The sequence below is a fragment of the Ursus maritimus genome, unplaced genomic scaffold (assembly GCF_017311325.1).
Source record: "Ursus maritimus isolate PB19 unplaced genomic scaffold, ASM1731132v1 scaffold_32, whole genome shotgun sequence".
NCBI lineage: Eukaryota > Metazoa > Chordata > Mammalia > Carnivora > Ursidae > Ursus > Ursus maritimus.
Window position 1 is genome coordinate 18857977 of NW_024425786.1, and position 15877 is coordinate 18873853.

The following is a 15877-nucleotide window of genomic DNA, read 5'->3' on the forward strand; positions in this document are numbered from 1 at the left end:
CCCCCCCCCCCCCGGAATTCTACCCTGGGCAGGCTGGGGCAGAGCTGTTCTCCATACATGGCCATCGGCATTCCTCAGGTAATCCTTCTGTGCCGGATTTATGCTCCTGGGGCAGCAGGGCCATAAGGGACCCGTGGCCAGACTTGGTCTGAGTACTAGGCTGGGATCTGGGATCCTGGGGGGTCCTGAGCTAGACCTGGCCCCTTGAGGGAACGCAGCCTGGATCCTGGGAACAAGCGAGAGACATGAAAAACTGGGTGAGGTAGAACCCAGTTCAGGTGCTGAGAGACTCACAGGCCAGAGGCACTCCAAGGAGGGATAAGCATTTAGCCTGCGGGATCAGGGAAGGAAGACCTCCCCGTGGGCAGCCCGGAGCAGTCCTTTCTTGTAATGCTGCCCAGATTCCTGCAGCCGCCCCAGAGAGCAGGGCCCAGCCCGCCCCCGTCCCTGCCCACCCTGGGCTTGCAGCCACCTGCGCACATGTGCATCTTGGGTTATATTTGGTGTACTTGCAGCTCGGGATTTCAGGGCGAAAGGGCAGGGATGTATGCAAATGAACAAGGAGATTTATGCAAAAACAGTATGAGGTTCATGCCCCCAGATATCCTGGAGGCAAAAGTAATGGTGTTTCCATCTCCCTGCCACATTAGGTGACCAGCCCTGTCTTGGGTGTATAGTGAGCTGACTCCGCTGGTAATCAGCCCATATTTTTAGTTCATGGGCAATTCTCAATGGTAACTGGGTCTATTAAACTTGATTCAGACGTGACAGCTTAAATTGTAAACAGCTGTGAAGAGTTTCATACTTAATTACCATATTTAAGTTTTGCCATAAAGCGCCCGTACTTCCATCAAAAATGTAAATGACGGAGACATTCAAATGAGATTTTATACTTCGTGAAGTTTAATTGACATGGATCAGTCAGCTTGTTTAAGGATTTTAAATTAAAAAAAAAAAGTTTTAAAGGCAGTAGCCACAGATTCATTTCTCAATTAAATCAAGTTGTCTGGAGGAGGGAAGGGAGTGGGTCCGAGGCTGGTTAGGCCTGAACTTGTTGTGCACTTGAAAGAATCTGGTGCTTTCTTCCCTAGGCTTGGGCTGTCAGAAGGAAGCTGGATGTTGCTTCCGGCTACAGCTGAGCTCTGGGACTCCCACTCCCAGCAGCTGAGCTGTGATTAACCCTGAACTGGAAGCAGAGAGAGGAAGAGGCAGCAATGAATGTGGGCTGGGGGTAGGTCCTGGCTGAGTGAGGCCTCAGGAGGCCTGCCCCTGGGCGCATGCAGCATTGAACCTCTGGAGGGCTTTGGCCTACTCTGGGGACCAGGGGTGTTTACACCAGGTTCTTGACTTTAGGGAGCACCCAGATGGGGTGACACAGGCATGTGAGCTGGTGACTCTTTGATGGGCATGATGCCAGAGAGAGGTAGGTGGGCCTGTGGGGCCCCAGTGCTGGTGACCTGAGAGAGCTGGTGACAAATGAGTTGGGTTTGAAGGGGTGCATGGGAGTTCCTCAGGGGTTAAGGGCCAAGGTGTGGCCCCCTCTTCCAGGTGAGTTATGACACTGAATGGTTTTGGTCCCCTGCCACGGGCATGCATTGACATCTTGGATCCAGTTAGAAGTCCCTCTGATCCGGCATAGGGCTAACCAGAGTCTAACCTTTGCCTCTGGCTGTTGGTCATTCAGGCTGTGGCCAGGCCCTTTCCAGTTCTGGCTTTTCTGTTCTCTAATTCCAAGGGCTAAGTTACTGTGTGAAGTCCTCAGGAAATGGGGTGGGGGGGCTTCTTGGAAGAAATAAGCCCCTAGTAATTTGAATATAGAGAAGCCCAAAGGAAAGGGAAAAAAGTGGAGATGAACAGCCATTGCAATCGTCGGGGCTGGAATAGAGGTGGGAACCCTGGCTGGGCTAGGAGTAGTGAGGATGTGGCCCCATCTGCCTAGAGAAGGTGTGGCCTTGTCCCACTGCAGGGCTGCTTTGGTGACCTGGGAGGGGCCGGGACTCTGTCTTCACCCATCTGGCAGTTCAGAGCCTTGACAGAGCAGATCCTCAGGGCCTGCATTTCAGACTTGCTGTTACCTGCCTGACAGGCACCCCTCCCCACCCCGCTTCCTGTTTTTCAGGCCCAGGCTGTCACCCTCACAGTAGCCCAGGCCTTCAAAGTCGCCTTTGAGTTTTGGCAGGTGTCCAAGGAAGGTGAGTCTTGTTTCAGGGACACTGGGCGGGGGTGGGGGGGGAAGGGGGAAGGCTGGCAGAGAGAGAGGAGTGGGGAGCGGGTAGTAAAGGCCCTAGAGTCCAGGCCCAACTCTCTTCTTCCTCACCTACCTGGTGTGTGACTTTGGACAGGTCCCTTCACCTCCCTGAGTCCCATTGTCCCCCTTCGAAGAAATGGAAAGAGCTGTCTCCCTCCCCCAGGGTGCTTGTGAGGGTCAAATCTGCAGTTTCTTTTCTCCCTGCTAAAGACTAATGCCTGCCCCCTGACATTGGCTGCGGCCTGCCCCTATCCAGCAATTGCTGGGGGCGGGGGCTCCAACGCTCTGTGCCTTGGTCCCACAGAGAAGGAGAAGAGGGAGAAAGCCAGCCAAGAGGGAGGAGACGTCCTGGGCGGGGGCCTCCGAGACAGCACCCCGTCGTTGAAGAGCCGTGAGTCTTGGGCAAGGGGTGGGGCCAGAATCAGCTGCATGATCCGGGTCTGCCCTTCATCCAGAGCCCCCCACTCCCTCCTGGGCTGGGGCAAACCCTTGGTTTTATATTTTTGTTTTGTTGTTAAATAAATAATACATGCTCATCATAGATAAATTAGAAAATGTAGATAAAGGGAAAGATGGCTCGTTTTGGTGCATGTTCTTCCGAATATGTCCCTATGCAACTGTATAAATATATGTATACATCTCTCTCTGTACATTTAACATCTTATTTATGTGATCTCTTAAAAAATTCAGCACCTGTTGTGAATGTAAAAATTTCAGTCTAAAACATGAGTTGGGGCGAGATTCTCACCCCGTGGGCAGCTGTCCAGCTGCTTCAGGAGGTGCACGGGTGGGGCTCTGGGTGGTCTTGTTGATAGGCCTCGGAAGGCCACGCCTGAGGACGGAGTCAGGGCCAGGATGGCCCGGGAGGCTCCAGGATGGGGCTGGGAGATGAGGCCTGGAAACAGGAGACTCCTCCCACTGACACACCTGACCGGACCCCTCATAGTGGTTGCCACTGGGAACCTGCTGGACTTGGAAGAGATGGCCAAGGCCCCACTGTCCACAGTCAGCGCTAATACCACCAACGTGGATGAGGCACCGAGGCCTCAAGCCTTGAACAATAGCAGTGTTGTCTGGGTGAGTGGTCATGTGGCCGGGGGACCCCACAGGGATCCAGCGAGCCTCCGCCTGATCCCTGGTTGAGGCCTAAGGCTGCTCTAGGGCCTAGGCCCTGGCACCCATGACTTCAGTCCTTTGGGAGGGCCAGACTCAGCCCAGCAGCGCCCAGGCCCAGGGTGGGGGGTGAACAATGTCCCCTTTGAACTTGGGGCTGCCTCCTCAGCAGGCTTGGCTCCCAGCACAGCTGTCTCCTTACAATGCCCAGCCTCTTGGTCTGAGCGTCCATGGCTCGGCCCACCAGAGGACCAGCCAAAGGCTCCCTTGTTCTTGGCGTGGGCACAGTTTGCTCCCGACACGCCTCCCCACTCCGCCATCTGAAGGAGGAGCCTGAAGTCTGGCGGTCATCAGTTGGGCCCTGACTCGCTCTGGGACTCGAGGCAAGCCCCCTGACCTCTCTGTGTCTCAGCTTTTTCATCCTTTCAGTAAAGATGATGACCTCTGCCTGCAGAATCTCCCAGAGGAAACTGGAGGGGTTTTTATTAAAAATTAAAAAATTTTTTTCACTGGAAAATAATTTCAGACTTACAAAAAAGTTACAGAAACAGTACAGAGCGTTCCTGTTCACCTCTCATCCAAATCGTCCACATCTCAGCATCTCACAGGCACGTTACAGTGATGGGGATCATTGCCATCAGTGCGGTGCTGTTAGGTCATCCGCAGGCCGCAGTCACACTTCCCCGCGTGCCCACCGCACGTCCCTTTTCTGCTCTCGGATCACTTGCAGTATCACGCGTTACTTCGTCATGTCTCTTTAATTGTAAAATATCTGGAACGGTGACGGACTTGAAAAACTCAACTCCTGTTCCCTGTGGCCTCTTCGAGGAGGCATCAAGAGCCCGTTCTCTGCTGCCTGGGAACCACCCTTAGCACCTACCCATCCACTCAGGGAGGACTCAGGGAGCCCCGCCCATTGTTTTCCCGCCTGAGTTGTGGGATTCCTGCCATCAGTTATCCCTCGGAGCTTGGAAGTGATGAAAGCAAGAAAACGTTCTTCCCTACCCTCTTTCCTCTTGGAACTTGAAAACCATCCACCTCGTCCAGTCCAACTCCCTCATTTCACGGAAGGAAAAGCTAAGTCCCAGAGAGGAGCAGTGATTTGCCTAAGGTGTCCCTTGAGTCATGGCAGAGCTGGGAAATCTACACCCACCAGAGTGCTTTTTCTCCTGTTCCACACCCCAGGTTTGGGCCCGTGGGTTGAGAAGTGTGTGCCTGTTCCTCAGGCACCCACCAGACTCCTACGCTTATGTCCCAAGTCCCCATAGCTTACCCAGGGCTGGGCTAGGCCCTGGCTGTGAGCCTGGGCTCCCCCACTGAGGGTTCATATCTCCTGCTTTGTTTTCCCCAAGGAGCTGGATGACGGCCTGGATGAAGCATTTTCAAGGTAACATTAGCTGGGCTCCTGGTACCTGGGAAGAGGGCCTGACATTTGTGGGCTGGTCTCCGGGGTCTTTTGCCATATCTGAGAGCATGAACTCTGACCTTTTCTAGAGCAAAAAATCTCAACTCGAATACCTCCAGGGATGGGGAACTCACTCTCTGGGTTTGGCCAGGTCTGCTAAAGGCTGTTGCTGTTGAGTCAAAAACTATTCCTAGAGGCTTCTCTACCACAGTCTGAGACGAACTAAACACTCTGCAGCTCGGGTTGATTCCCTCTCCCTACATCTGGTGTAGCCGTCCAAACCAGGCTTTTTGCAGGCTTTTTGCAGGCTTTGTTCCCTCCAGAGGCTTTGCAGTTGCGAAAAGGGGCAGGAGGAGGTAATGCTTAAGCCCATGGAGCGGTGCGTAGAGGAGGAATGTGAGGCACAGCAAGGAGCTATTTTGGTCTTGCCTCAGGGTGGTGGCCTTTCCCCATGTTCCCGGGGGCCATCTCTGTAGCCATGGCTACCTTCCGCTTGGGGACATGGCACCAAGAAGGCTGGGCTGAAGGAGCCCTGGGCAGCTCAGGGTTCTGAGCACTGGGCCTGGTCAGTCAGGTGCCCCTGTCTGCCTGGGGACTCTGAGCAGCCCCCTGCAGCCCTCTCCTTCCTCCCCAACCCCTCCCTGCCAGAACCTTCTAGAAATCCCGGCCTAGCCCAGGCAGGTGGGGGATCAGCCTGGGTGGCCCGTTCATGGAGGCAAAGCCATTCTTTTTACCGTCTTCCTGCTTCGCTAGCTGACAACAACCCCCTCATTTTAAGAAAATCTTCCATTTGCTTTTTCCAGATTACTTAAGTATCCTATGCCCTTTATTAACAACTTTGAAAATCAGCAAAGCATTAAACAGGAAATAACACCATCCTATAATCCCACGGCCCAGATTTTTGGGCTTAATTCATGCTAATCCTATACATCTACATTTTTTTTTCTTTCTGCCTTGAAAGCTCATGATGGCATTTGCATTTGGGGGTCCTGGTTTTCACTCAACAATGACCTATCAGGAACAGTCCCCCAGGCTGTTAAAAACTCCTTGTAAACACCTCATTTATTGACTGCCTCGCATTTTTCTAAGGACCTGGGCTGTAATTTACTTACCTCTCCCCTATTCTTTGGATGCTTACCTTCCTATAACAGAATTCTAGCCCGTAGTCCGCTCCTGGTGGCACCGCCTCCTCCCCGTGTGTGGTCCTCACTGCCCTCGCCAGCGCTGCCCTTCCCCCTCTTTCCTGGTGGAGTCCGGGTAGGGGTGGCTCCCCTGGCCTCTCTCTCCATGGCAGGAATGTCCCTGCTCGCCCCACAGTTTTCTGAGCCATTTGGTCCTCAAGGGTAGATTCTGGTCAGAGGCTTCACCTGTCCTGACATCAGGACTTTGTTCTCTGGCCCCTGTGTCCTGGCCTTCTCCCATCCATGTCCTTTCACTTCTGTCCCGGGACTGGCTGCTCAGGCCCCTGCCAACCCCTTTAGGGGGCCCTGGGCTCACACAGCTCTGCCTTCCAGGCTTGCGCAGTCTCGGACGAACCCTCAGGTCCTAGACACTGGATTGACAGCACAGGACATCCAGTATGCCCAGTGCCACTCACCTGTCGACTGGGACAAGCCTGACAGCAGCGGCACCGAGCAGGATGACCTCTTCACCTTCTGAGGGCCTCAGAGCTGGCGAGACACATGACAGACCAAAGCCACTTGTGGCGGCGTGGGGCCAGCTCCAAGACCCCCCCGCCACTCTCTGCTGGGTAGCAGCACCGTCAGCCTGCGAATCACAGCTGCATCCCGTCAAGCAGGGAGGAAGGAGAAAAAATTTTTTAGCCCCACTCTTTCTGTAAGACTGAAGGATGCCTTGAATATTTATTCAGTGACTCCTGGTTCAACTCGGAAGCCGGTTTTGCGTCAGGCACAAGTGCAGTGTTTTAACCAACTTTCTGCCCTCTCCTGAGCAAGCTCTGTTCTGCTGTGGGTGTCAGGACGGTGACCAAAGCATTTCTCGTCCCTTCTCTCTTTCTAAGGGCCCAAATTTCCCTGGCGGCGCCCCCACTCCTTGCTGTGCACAGGAGGGCCCCGCAGCCTCAGGAGAGCGCTGCATCCTCAAGTGTGCCTTCAGCTGGGGCCCAGCAGGCCTGGGCTTGTGCCCCCGCCCCAGGGCTCTCAGACAGAGGGGCAGCCCCTGACCAAAGACAATGCGTAGCTGGCACTTTAAAGCACACATGGCAGGTGTGGCCCCCAGGGGCTCCTCAATGGTGCTGCATTGCATAGAGCTTTCCATCTGCCCTTCTACAAGAAGTCCCTGCGGGCAGTCCCCCACGGTGCTCGGAACCAGTGTAACTGGCTGCCCACAGGTCCCCAGAGTCTGACTGCAACAGTGGGGATCATCTGTGTGTGACTGCCCTCCGTGGGGGTCCCCCACTCGTCTCGTCTCCGCGAGGTGGACGGGCATAAGCCCCATTCTAACTGTTCCGTCCACGTAGGTGTCTCTGAGCCCCGATTCCCCATGCCTCCGGGGACAGCGTGTGGAGCCGGACACCGAGACTTGGTCAGGACTGTTTTGTCGCCATTAGACAGGGGAGGAGACAGGCCCTGAGTGTGGAAGGGGTGGAGTGCAGAGTAGAACCAGATCTGATGCCAAAGTTGCCTCTCTCACTCGCCTCTCCCGGCTCACACCTCCCTTCTTTCTGGCTTTGTTGTCCTCCCAGGAACCAAAAACCCCAGCTCTTTTCTGACCAAAATGTGTTTCGTAACAAACCATCTGGTGCCTTTCCACACGCAACTGGCTTGAACCTCCGTGCCCTGCTAGCTGTCTGGCTGCCGCTTTCCGTGGAAATGGAAGTGTCCATGCTAATTTGGAGGGTGAAACCAAACCAGACTCCGAAGTATCATGCTCATCTTTCCTGACTCTCCCTCTTGGGTCGGGCCATGGCAGAGGCCGTCTGTCCTCAGTTTCCCGTCCTCCTCCCACTTTACCCCCCACCCCAAGGCTCCCAGCAAAGCTGCCAATGCCCTCTCCACCTGGAGGTGCCTCCCGGGTCTGGATTTACTGAGCTCAAGTCACTAACGCTAGCAGGTTTCACCAGCCCAGGAAAAACACACGCCATTTCTCAGAATCTACTTCTCTAAGCACTTGAATCGGAGCACAGAGACAGAAGTGCCTGGCCCAGGAGTGGGGTAGCATTTGTAGAGTCTGTCTCAGAGTACGGGGATCAGTTCCTTTCCCTGCCCAGCTCCTGCACCTTGCTGCCCACCCCAGACCTCCTTGGTATCGGCCCCTGGATTTGTTAGGCAGCAAGGGTAGGGCCCAGCACCGGCTGTCCCTGGCACGAGGGTCCGGAAGACCCGAGCGGCCGTGCTGTGTGTGTGTGTGCGTATATGTGTGGATGGGTCCCTGGCTGACAAGCTGCCGGTGTGCTCCCCGCGTGTCTGCAGAGGAGTCTTGTGCTTTGCTTTGTGTTGCTGGAAAAGACGTTCTAATGAGGAAAAGACTAATAAAGGTTCTTGAAATACGAAGAGCACTTGGAGTGGCCTGTGGCCAGATGGGAGCGTGGCATTGGGCAGCTCCTACCTTTAGTGGTTGCAGTGGCAGTGACCACAGGTGGAGACGTGGGGGGTTAATGGTCTGTGGTCCCCTGATAGAAGCCCACTGGGGCCCCTCTTCACCCAACAGAAGTGGGTGTGTGGCGAGGTCATCCCTGGAGAGCTCACGGGGCCACACCAGCGATCCAGGGCAGCAGAAACCTTGGGCAGGGCCTCCTGGCCAGGGGTCTGTGAACACATGGAATGTGCATATGATTATGTGGGTCCACATGTGCATTTTTCTTGGGGAGGATGTCCATCATTTCCATCATATTCTTACGTGGGTCCCTGACATGCGTTCATTTGGCAAATTCTGCGCCGAATACAACCCAGGCCTGGAGCTCAAGTTCTGGGGCTGGCAGTCCAGAGAGGGTCCAGGTGGACTCCAGATTGTGGCTTTGGTGTGACTGGGGACCAGGGTGGGGGATAGTGTGATGTGGGAGACCCAAAGCCTCGCTCAGGCTGTGACACTGGATCGGTCACTTCTTTCCTTAAGCCCCGTTTTCCCCATTTGGGAAAAGGCTACAGCAAGCTCCACCCCTCCCATCTCCCTGGTTTTTGTGAGACTCGGGGGTAACCATTATGCATCTGTGGCTACTGAGATGACTCAAAGTTTATTTCAGAGCAAAAGGCATTTGTACTGAATTTAAGGAAGTCAAAATAAAATTGACACTAAAGGCAACTGCTGTTAACTGAGCTCTTACTCTGTGCCTGGGGCTGTGCTAAACTTAATCTCGTCTGAGCCCAGTGCTTTTATCTCCTGCTGCTGCAACCCTAAGGCTAGGGAGGAAGGCAGTCATGCGTCCAGGGGTTTGCAGAGCCGTAGGCCAGACTCAGATCTGTGTGACCCTTGACCCCACCACATCCTGACCTTCCCGGACCTGCACGTGTAGTCATGCCTCCCATGGCCTCCTGTGAGCCCCACGGTGCCTGCCACAGAAAGGCCCCTCTCTTCAGGCTCCAGTGGGAGTCTCCTCCACCATGTATCTCTTTGTGCCTTCCAAACAGTGATATTTAAAATGTCCGGAACGCAGAGGCGGAGCCCTCTGATGTCAGGCCGATTCACTGAATTCTGAGTGGATCATAGATAACTAAGAAATTCTCTCCTTTCTTCTCCCATAATCTGAAAAGACACCCAACAAGTTCATCTTTCGGTTTAAATTTGGCCAATGTCTTTAGTCTCCGGATGTCTCAAATTATGAATCCTGAGCACCCGCCGTCTGCTCTTTCATGCATAACGGATGAAGCCAGGAAGAACAAAGTCGCCTTTCAGATTTGATGTGACCTTCAGCTTCACCGGGTCGATGTCGAGGTCTTCTCTCCCAGGAGGAGATACCATCCCAGTTAAGTCTCTCCAGGGACTTCTCAACAAGCCCAAATAGGGAATCAGGGTAGATTCCGTGCCCTCGGTTCTGACTTAGGGTCTGGCCGTCCTCCTCCTGCTACCCTGCGTGTACAGATGACAACAAGTGGCCTGTTTATCTGTTAGGATGTGAACCTTTCTCTAGTGCTTCGTACATGCCAGGCCCTGTTAGGCCCTTTACACCTAACATCGGTGATACTATTTCTAAAAGCTGTGCTATGAAGTGGGTGGTCCTAGTCCCATTTTCAAGATGGGACGACGGAGGGTCAGGGAGGATACGTGAATTGACCAAAGTCTCATAGCCAGTAAGGAGTGGACCTGGGATTCGAACCCCAGTCTGTCTGACTCTAGTGCTTGTTTATTTCCACGGGAGTACCCACCCTGTGGAGTGAAGGGCAAAGCCGAGCTGAGCTGCCCATGCCCAGAAATGGGCAGCCTCTTCTGTGGGACAAAGGGGAGCTGCTGACCAGTGGGTGTCTCCATGGACAGAGTGGCAGGGCCTGGGCCAGACTAGGCGCCTAAAGCAAGGGCCATCTTCCAGACTGGTCCAAACACCCTTCCTGCCTCTAACTAGGTAGCTGCCCTCTGGGCTACTGCTCTAGACGTGCCCAGTTTAGGACCCGGCAGGGCATGTCTCATCACATCAGCACCATGTATTGCCCCCAGTAGGCATTGCCCAGCCTGAGCCATGCAGGGAAGGGGTGGCCAGAGTGAGCTTTGGGGTCCCTCAGAGGGGGAAGTTTTCCTCTGGGGGCAGACTTGGTGGGTGGCTGGTGGTGAATGGCAGCCTCGGAGGCACCAGGGAGGGGAACACGTCTCTGGAACACTGGCAGCACCTGCACACGTTAGCCAGTCGAAGCTGCTGTGCCGTGCCTGTGCTAGTAGGCATTATGAGCCCATTTTAAAGACAACGAAATGCTCACAGAGCTTATGTGACCTGCCAGCCTCCCACAGATGGGAAGAGGCAGGCCTGGGACTCAAAGCCTGTGTGTTCTCCACTGTCCCGGGTTGGCTCTGCCTCTCTGTGGGTCACTTGGAACATTTGGACAATACCTTGCTTGCTTAGGAGCTTCTGAGCTGAGCCCCCAGCACACAGGTGCTGGATCAGGTGGGTGCCTTTGCTTCCAGCCAGGACAGATGTGAGCTGTGTCACAAGTCCTGGTTGCCAAGCAACAATTCTGACTGCACCTGCTGAGCCCCCCGCATGGGGTGGGGCTTCCAGGGCCTGTCCTGCTCTCTTTGCAGTCCAGGGGTTGTGGGTCACGGTGCCCTGGAGAACTGGGCATGACGTAGGTTTGCCTCACACCATGGGGACGTTGGAAGTGAGTTGGGGGAAGCCAGCAAGGGCTTCTGGAAGAGGGGAGTGTATTCCTTCTGCGCCTTGAAGGAGAGTGCAAAGGTTGGAGACTGCCTTGGTTACCCTGAGCTCTGGGCAGCCAGGACCTGTATTTGAGACACCTGTGGCCCCAGTGCCCAGCATAGCACCTGGCACCGAGTGGCCATCAGTGACTAGAGTCAGCTCACCAAAAAGGGGACGGCCAGCCTGGCTTCCTGTGAGAACCTGCTAAGAGAGGAGGCAAGACCAGCCTCTGTGGCACAACGGTCCACTTTGCAGGGTATCTGTTCTGGAGGCAAACCCATTGTATGGCAAACTCCCCCAGTTCCCCTGGGTTTGGCACTCTATGTCTCTGCCACACACAGCCCCGCCTGGTTTGGTAAAACGTGGTCTGCTCCTCCACCCTGACCAAAGATCTTGGTTTTCAAAATGTCTTTAAAGCAGGATTCTAGAATGTTATTGCCAGAAGAGCCCCTGATGGTTCTCCAGCCCACCCACTTCGTTTATACCTGGGACACTGAGGCCCACAGAGGGACAGGACTCCCCCAGGTTGTGTGGGTAGTTACTCAGAGCTGCGATGCCAGCCATACATTTTTCCGAGGGCCCCCTGCTCAGTCCTCCACCCCAGAGGGAGAAAAGAGACGTCCCTTCTCCACGCTTGCTGGAAAGGGCCACGTGCTCGAGGTTTGAGGGCTTGTAGGGAAGTGCAAAGGATTATAAGAAGGGCTGGAGAAAGGGCGTGGTGAATTCCAAGGCAGGGAATGAGTGTCTGCTCATCTTCTGCCTCTTCAGCCCCCTCCCCAAGCCCCAAGGTCTCCTCTGCAGCTCAAGTGCTGGCACAAGGCCTGAAAGAGAGAACCCAGACCTGTGATGATGAGCCCAGCCTCTAGCGCCAGCCTTAGCCACTTCTCTGCTGCGTAAACGACTTCGTTTACCCATGACTGGGTCTGGGTTTCCTCTCCCGGTAAGTGGGATGATGCAGTATTGTCCAAGTTGGGGTGTTGTGAGGAGAGAATGAGTTAATGGATACTTCATATTTATAAGGTGCTGAAAACACCATCCACTGGAGCTGTCCCTCTGTCCTTGTCCCTGTGAGGGCTGCTCTGCGGGTGGGGGGAGGCAGGGCTGGGGACCAGTTTCCCCCCCGGGGGAGAGGCCCACCCCACCTTTCGTGGTGGCAAATGTCCCACCAGCTTCTACCCTGATGCCACTCAAGTGCATAGTCTGGCTTGTCCCCACCACCAAAATGTGCCCTCTGGGAAAACTCGAGAATCTTTCTTGTCCATTTGGGATTCAGTCAAGAAAACATTCTACCCTAGCAGTTTCAAGTAGGAAATAAATCTCTTAATAAAGAGATTCAGCTCACAAAACCACTGGCAGTGCTGGGGGAGTGAAGAGGCCCCCTCCAAAGGTTCAGGGAATCAGGGAAGGATGGGGTTGAGGGAATTTGCTGCCAGGGATCCCGGGCCCCACTCACCTACAGCTCTCAACGTGATCTGGTCTCACGGGCAGAAGCTGCTTGGAGTCTGCCCACAAAGGGAAGTGGGAAAGTGGTTTATAGGCGTCTAGCCCTGAGATACAAGAGGGCATCTAGAAGGGAAGAGTCACCAGACCACCAGGCACCCCTCCCACCCTGCACTCCGGTGGGGGGAGGGGGGTGGTCCAGAGCAAACCTCCCTGCCATATCCACCACCTGTCGGGCCACACTAGACTCACACACCATCTTAATCCTCAGGACAGCCCTGTGAGAGCCGAGACTGAGGCAAAGTGACATGCTAAATGACAGGACCAGGACTGTACCCCAGGGCTCTCTGTAGATGAGCCTGCCCCTGGCTGCTTTGAGGGATCAAGAGTCATTCCTTTAACACACACTGATTGATCACCCACCACATGCCAGGCAGGGCTCTAGGTGGTGGGAACATGGCAGGAAATAAAATGACCCAAGTCCCATCCTCGTGGAGTTGACATTCCACTCTGGATGATACTGAGACCTCCCCCTACTCCCCCGTATTATGAATCAGTCATCTATGGTGCTCAGTGCCATGAAGGAGAGAAAGCAGGGGAAGGTGATAGAGCTACCCAGTGGGCAGTGCTGTTTTACCCAGGGTGGGCAGGGACACGTGAGCAGAGACCCCACAGGAAGTAGGGAGGCCAACATAGGGCTATTGGAGGAAAGAGTATTGCAGCAAGTGCAAAGCTCCTGGGGCAGACAGAAACGGAATGTGGCAGGAACAGGAGGAGCAAGATCAGTGTGGCTGGAGAGGAGAGCTGGGAAATGAGGTCTTAGAGCAGGTCAGGCGTGTGGCACCTTGGGGCCATGGTAGTGGCCTTGGGCTGCCTTCTGAGTGAGACGGTCATCAGAAGGTTCTGTGCGGAGAGAGACAAGATTGCAGAGAGGCGGCATTCAAGGGTGGATGCAGAGACCTCGGGGGTACCGCAGTCATCCAAGGTCGCAGGCCCAAGAGCAAGCAGGCTTGGGTCTAGGAAAGGGGCGGCAGAAGCTTGAAAGGGAAGCAGCATTTCCTCCCTCTCTGTTTTCCAAGTGAGGGCAATACCATGCGCCTGGTCAGGGACCCAAATCTGTGCATCAGGGACACTGTGGGTTTCAGTGAGGCTGGGTCCAGAGTTTGAGCATCCTTATCTGCTGTGCAGGGCTGGCATCTCTAAGTGCCTGCCAGCCAAGGCCGTGGTGCTGCAAGCATCTCCAGGCACAGCGTGTCATCACTTTGGGGGGTGGAGTGAGCACACGTTGGCTCAGTGGGTCTGTGCGCGTCCCAGGCGTGCATACCCGAATCCTAAATGTGAGCCTGGGAACATGTGAGTTTGGGGGGCGTGGGGGGGTCATGGGCATGTGTATTCCTTTGTGTATACGTGTGGGTCCCTGCTTGTCTGTAGGGGGCAACAATGGGGAATGTCTTGGATTTTGGTTCAGTCACTGGGACCCCTGCTTGCTTGACATTCCACAGAGCTCAGCTCGACTTTTTATAGTGAATCAAACCAGATGGCCCCTGGGACCCAGTGGAGTTGATGTGTGCTTCTTGGGGACTTGGGTGGAGGGTCTGCCCCCTGGGGGTCTCTGACAGCTGAAGTAGGGAGGACTCCCCCTCCCTCCCTGGTGACCAAGTTGGATTGGGGCTCCCTCCACCCTGTTAGGAAGACTGTCTGATGTTTGGGCCCTGCCAGCCTTAAGTAACAGCCAGATTCCTGGACCTGAGGGCCTTCTGGAAAGGCCAGGTCTTTAGTACTGTGGAAAGGTCCCAGAGCTAGGAATCAGAGGGACCTGGGTTCAAATCCCATTTCTGTTACTTCGTCCTTCCTAACCTTGGTCCGATGACTGCACTTTCCCTGTCTGCAGAGTGGGGACACCTCCTGGTGTTACTGTGCGGCAGAGGTGAGCACTCCCCCCGCGCCAAGCACTGTGCTAGGGGCTTCATATGGAGCACCTCCTCTGGTCCGTACCCTAACCCTCGGAAATGGCTGCTGTCCCCATTTCACGGAAGGGGAAACTGAGGCCTGGGGAGGTGAAGTTACTTGCCCCGTCACTCAGCTGGGAATGGGCAGAGCCTGGGCTTAGGCCAGGTACTGTGGCTGCAAAAGCAGCAGTGTGAGACAGTGAATAGAAAGCAGGGTGCCTGCCTCCCTGTTGGTGTTTGGTCCGTGGTGTTGTTATTGATGCCAAATGGCCATTCAGGATCAAACTGCTGACCCCGAAGGATAGCTCTGGACTCTCATTTCTCATTTTAAATTTCAAGAGGGTAGTGGAAAAGCCCTAGACTCAGGAGACCGAAGTTCAAACCCTGGCTCCATGACTCCCTTGCTGCACGACCTCGTACTGGTCACATCCTCTCCCGGAGTGGGGAGGGGCCCGTCCATCAGGATCAGATGTGCACAAAAGAGCTTTGCATCCTGCTATGAGTTGACTTGTGTCCTCCCAAAAAGCTCTGTGGAAGTTCCAACCCCCACTTCAGAATGTGGCCTTATTTGGAAATAGGGTCTTTTTTTTTTTTTTTTTGAAGATTTTATTTATTTATTTGACAGAGATAGAGACAGCCAGTGAGAGAGGGAACACAAGCAGGGGGAGTGGGAGAGGAAGAAGCAGGCTCATAGCGGAGGAGCCTGATGTGGGGCTCGATCCCATAACGCCGGGATCACGCCCTGAGCCGAAGGCAGATGCTTAACCACTGTGCCACCCAGGCGCCCCTGGAAATAGGGTCTTCACAGAAGTCATCGAGTTTAAACAAGGTCACTCGGGTGGGCTCTAGTCGAATGTGACGGGTATCCTTATAAAAGGGGGAATTTGGACAGGACAGACAGGCACAGAGGAAGGACTGAGGAGACACAGGGAGAGCGTCATGTGAAGACTGGAGCTGTGCTGCCATACCCTGGGGACTTCTAGGGCAGTCGGAGGCTGGCAGAGGCGAGGCACAATCCTTCCCCTGCAGGTGACAGAGGGAGCATGGTCTCCTGGCCTCGGGAACTGTGAAACAATACATTTCTGTTCTAAGCAACGGAGTTTGTGGTGCTTTGCCACAGCAGCCCCAGGAAGCTAATACAGGCTGTGACAGAGTATCCACAGTGCCCTCCATTTTTCCCAGGACACAAACACCCTCCCCGTTTCCCTGCCCCCGCTAACCCTGTGAAGAGACCCAGGCTCCCAGAGGTGCCATCAGTGGTCCTATGACCCATAAAGTGGGTGCAGTGTCAGGATTTGAACCCAGGTCTGCCTGACTCCAAAGTCAGTGTTGCTGTGCCGGCAGCAGAGCCCGAGGCTGGGTGAGCCTGGGGCAGCCCAGGAACCAGGGCCCTGCTCTTCGGCTGTGCTCTGTGGACTGTC

At 54.7% G+C, this 15877-nt stretch overlaps 1 protein-coding gene across 9 annotated transcripts in view; it reads left to right on the top strand.

The window, feature by feature from the left end:
• The window catches only part of LDLRAP1 (low density lipoprotein receptor adaptor protein 1), a 56921-nt gene that overhangs the window by 18330 nt on the left and 22714 nt on the right, over positions 1 to 15877 (top strand). For 6 of the 9 annotated variants that reach the window (XM_040619012.1, XM_040619011.1, XM_040619014.1 and 3 more), the window contains exons 5-8: positions 2120 to 2192; positions 2553 to 2639; positions 3195 to 3325; positions 4714 to 4748. In XM_040619012.1, coding sequence (XP_040474946.1) covers positions 2120 to 2192; positions 2553 to 2639; positions 3195 to 3325; positions 4714 to 4748 — 326 coding nt within the window. Of the gene's footprint in view, positions 1 to 2119; positions 2193 to 2552; positions 2640 to 3194; positions 3326 to 4713; positions 4749 to 6280; positions 9027 to 15877 lie in introns of those variants that run through there. The other 3 variants (XM_040619019.1, XM_040619018.1, XM_040619013.1) reach the window with 3 other exon arrangements.